The 2,015-nt window shown below is 60.4% G+C and overlaps 1 protein-coding gene across 1 annotated transcript in view; it reads left to right on the forward strand.

Moving 5' to 3' along the window:
* Positions 1-2,015, forward strand: part of MRC2 (mannose receptor, C type 2) — a gene marked incomplete at both ends in the record, with an annotated part of 11,489 nt that overhangs the window by 326 nt on the left and 9,148 nt on the right. Inside the window, 4 exons of the mRNA XM_010144564.1 lie at positions 1-177; positions 445-618; positions 805-969; positions 1,158-1,271. Of these exons, the coding sequence (XP_010142866.1) occupies positions 1-177; positions 445-618; positions 805-969; positions 1,158-1,271 (630 nt within the window). The remainder of the gene's footprint in view (positions 178-444; positions 619-804; positions 970-1,157; positions 1,272-2,015) is intronic.

The following is a 2,015-nucleotide window of genomic DNA, read 5'->3' on the forward strand; positions in this document are numbered from 1 at the left end:
AGTGCGACCGTGAGTCCGTCAACATGCGCTGGAGCTGCCGTGGCCTCGGGGAGCAGCTCTCCCAGCATCTCGGCGCCCGCCCGAGCAATTCCTCCTTGGACAGGGGTGACCAGGCGCGTGGCTCACAGTGGAGGACGTACGGCACCGAGGAGGATCTGTGCTCCGTGCCGTACTCTGGTAACGCCTCGTTGGGCATTAGTACTGTCCCGTAACCCAAACCAGTCTCGAAATGGGAGCTGAGGTCATGGTGCTGCAGCAGGGGGGTCCTGCCTGGGGAACTCGGTCCCGGTTTGCTAGGGCTGCAAAACCAGGCAAGATCAAGGTGATGGGGAGCAGGCAGCCTCCAGGCACACCGCTAGCCCCCATCCTCAGCCCACCCTCACCCCAGACCTCCCTCCAGCCACCCAGACACAGCCTCAAGCAAGGGCTCCTCTTTTCCTGCAGAGATTTACACCATCCAGGGCAACTCGCACGGCAAGCCGTGCACCATCCCCTTCAAGTACGACAACCAGTGGTTTCACGAGTGCACCAGCACGGGGCGGGAGGACGGTCACCTCTGGTGTGCCACCACCCAGGACTATGGCAAGGATGAGCGATGGGGCTTCTGCCCCATAAAGAGTAAGTGTGGGGGACACACAGGTAAAAGGAGAAACCCCCTGTCCATCCCTCCCGGGGGCTTCCCTGCCTCCCCACTCCTGCCTCGTCTTCCCCTCCACGAGTGGTGCTGGAGCAGCCCGGGTCACTGGGGTTTTTTGGAGCTGCAGATGGGGCTGCATTGGGTTCTCAGCCTGCTCATCCCCTCAGGCAATGACTGTGAGACGTTTTGGGACAAGGACCACCTCACCAACAGCTGCTACCAGTTCAACTTCCAGTCGACCCTGTCATGGCGGGAGGCCTGGAATAGCTGTGAGCAGCAAGGGGCCAACCTGCTGAGCATCACCGAGATCCACGAGCAGACCTACATCAATGGTGAGACGATGGTGGCCTGGCTGTGCCCCCAGGCTCCTCGCCCCAGGCCGAGCTGGTGGCACCATGGCTGTTGCCGGTGCCAGGTTGCTCTGCCTGCCTCGGGTGGTTGGTTTGGGGATGGTATCAGGCTGGGTGTTGAGCTGGGGCTGGGGGGACTGAATCTGCACCTCTGGCTGTTTCGGTCCCAGGGCTGCTGACAGGGTACAGCTCCACACTCTGGATTGGTCTCAACGACCTGGACATCAACGGAGGCTGGCAGTGGTCAGACAACTCGCCTCTCAAGTACCTCAACTGGGAGAGTGGTGAGATGGAGGTCACAGTGGTGAAGGGAGGGATGGGGACAGACTTTCACCACTGGAGATTGCTTTATGGCAGGGGAGGTGGCCAGGCTGCTGTGGGGTGTCCCCTTGCTGCCTGGGGATGGAGAGCCGCGTGGGGTTGTGAAGCAACCGAGGACATCCATGGAGCTGGAGGGGGGACGTGGTACTGGAGCAAGGGTTGCTGAGCTCTCTTGTTTGGGGGGTCATTGCATCCCAGCTTGGTGCTGGAGTGCAGCTGAGGAGTGGGCCCCAGCTCTGGATACCCATCACTAACCCTGGGGTGCTCAGGGGACAGAAGGACACGTTGTGGAGGCTGCTCTGGTCATGCCCAGTGCTGTCACCCAGAGGCCCTCATGGGGACAGGGATACCCCAGAAGAGGTTGAGGGACAGGCAGGAGCAGTTCAGGTCTGGTACCGTGTCTCCCCTGACTGCCATCCATCACCTCTAGGTAGAATAGTGATGCTCCAGGTTGTCACGCATTGAGGCACAAAAAATAATTCCTATCACGTGGGGTCACAGCTTGATCGTGAAAAATAACAGAATAAATAAGTCTTTACTGGTGATGGAGCAGGGAGAGCTGCACCCTGCCGAGCACCTCATGGGGTGCCCTGCCTGTCTGGGCAGCGTTGGCAGCTCTGTCCCAGCTCCTCAGCAGCGTGTCCCCACCTTGTCCCGCTTTCCAGACCAACCCGACAACCCACGCGAGGAGAACTGCGGGGTGATCC

Source organism: Buceros rhinoceros, unplaced genomic scaffold, assembly GCF_000710305.1.
Source record: "Buceros rhinoceros silvestris isolate BGI_N320 unplaced genomic scaffold, ASM71030v1 scaffold15581, whole genome shotgun sequence".
NCBI classification, from domain to species: Eukaryota; Metazoa; Chordata; class Aves; order Bucerotiformes; family Bucerotidae; genus Buceros; species Buceros rhinoceros.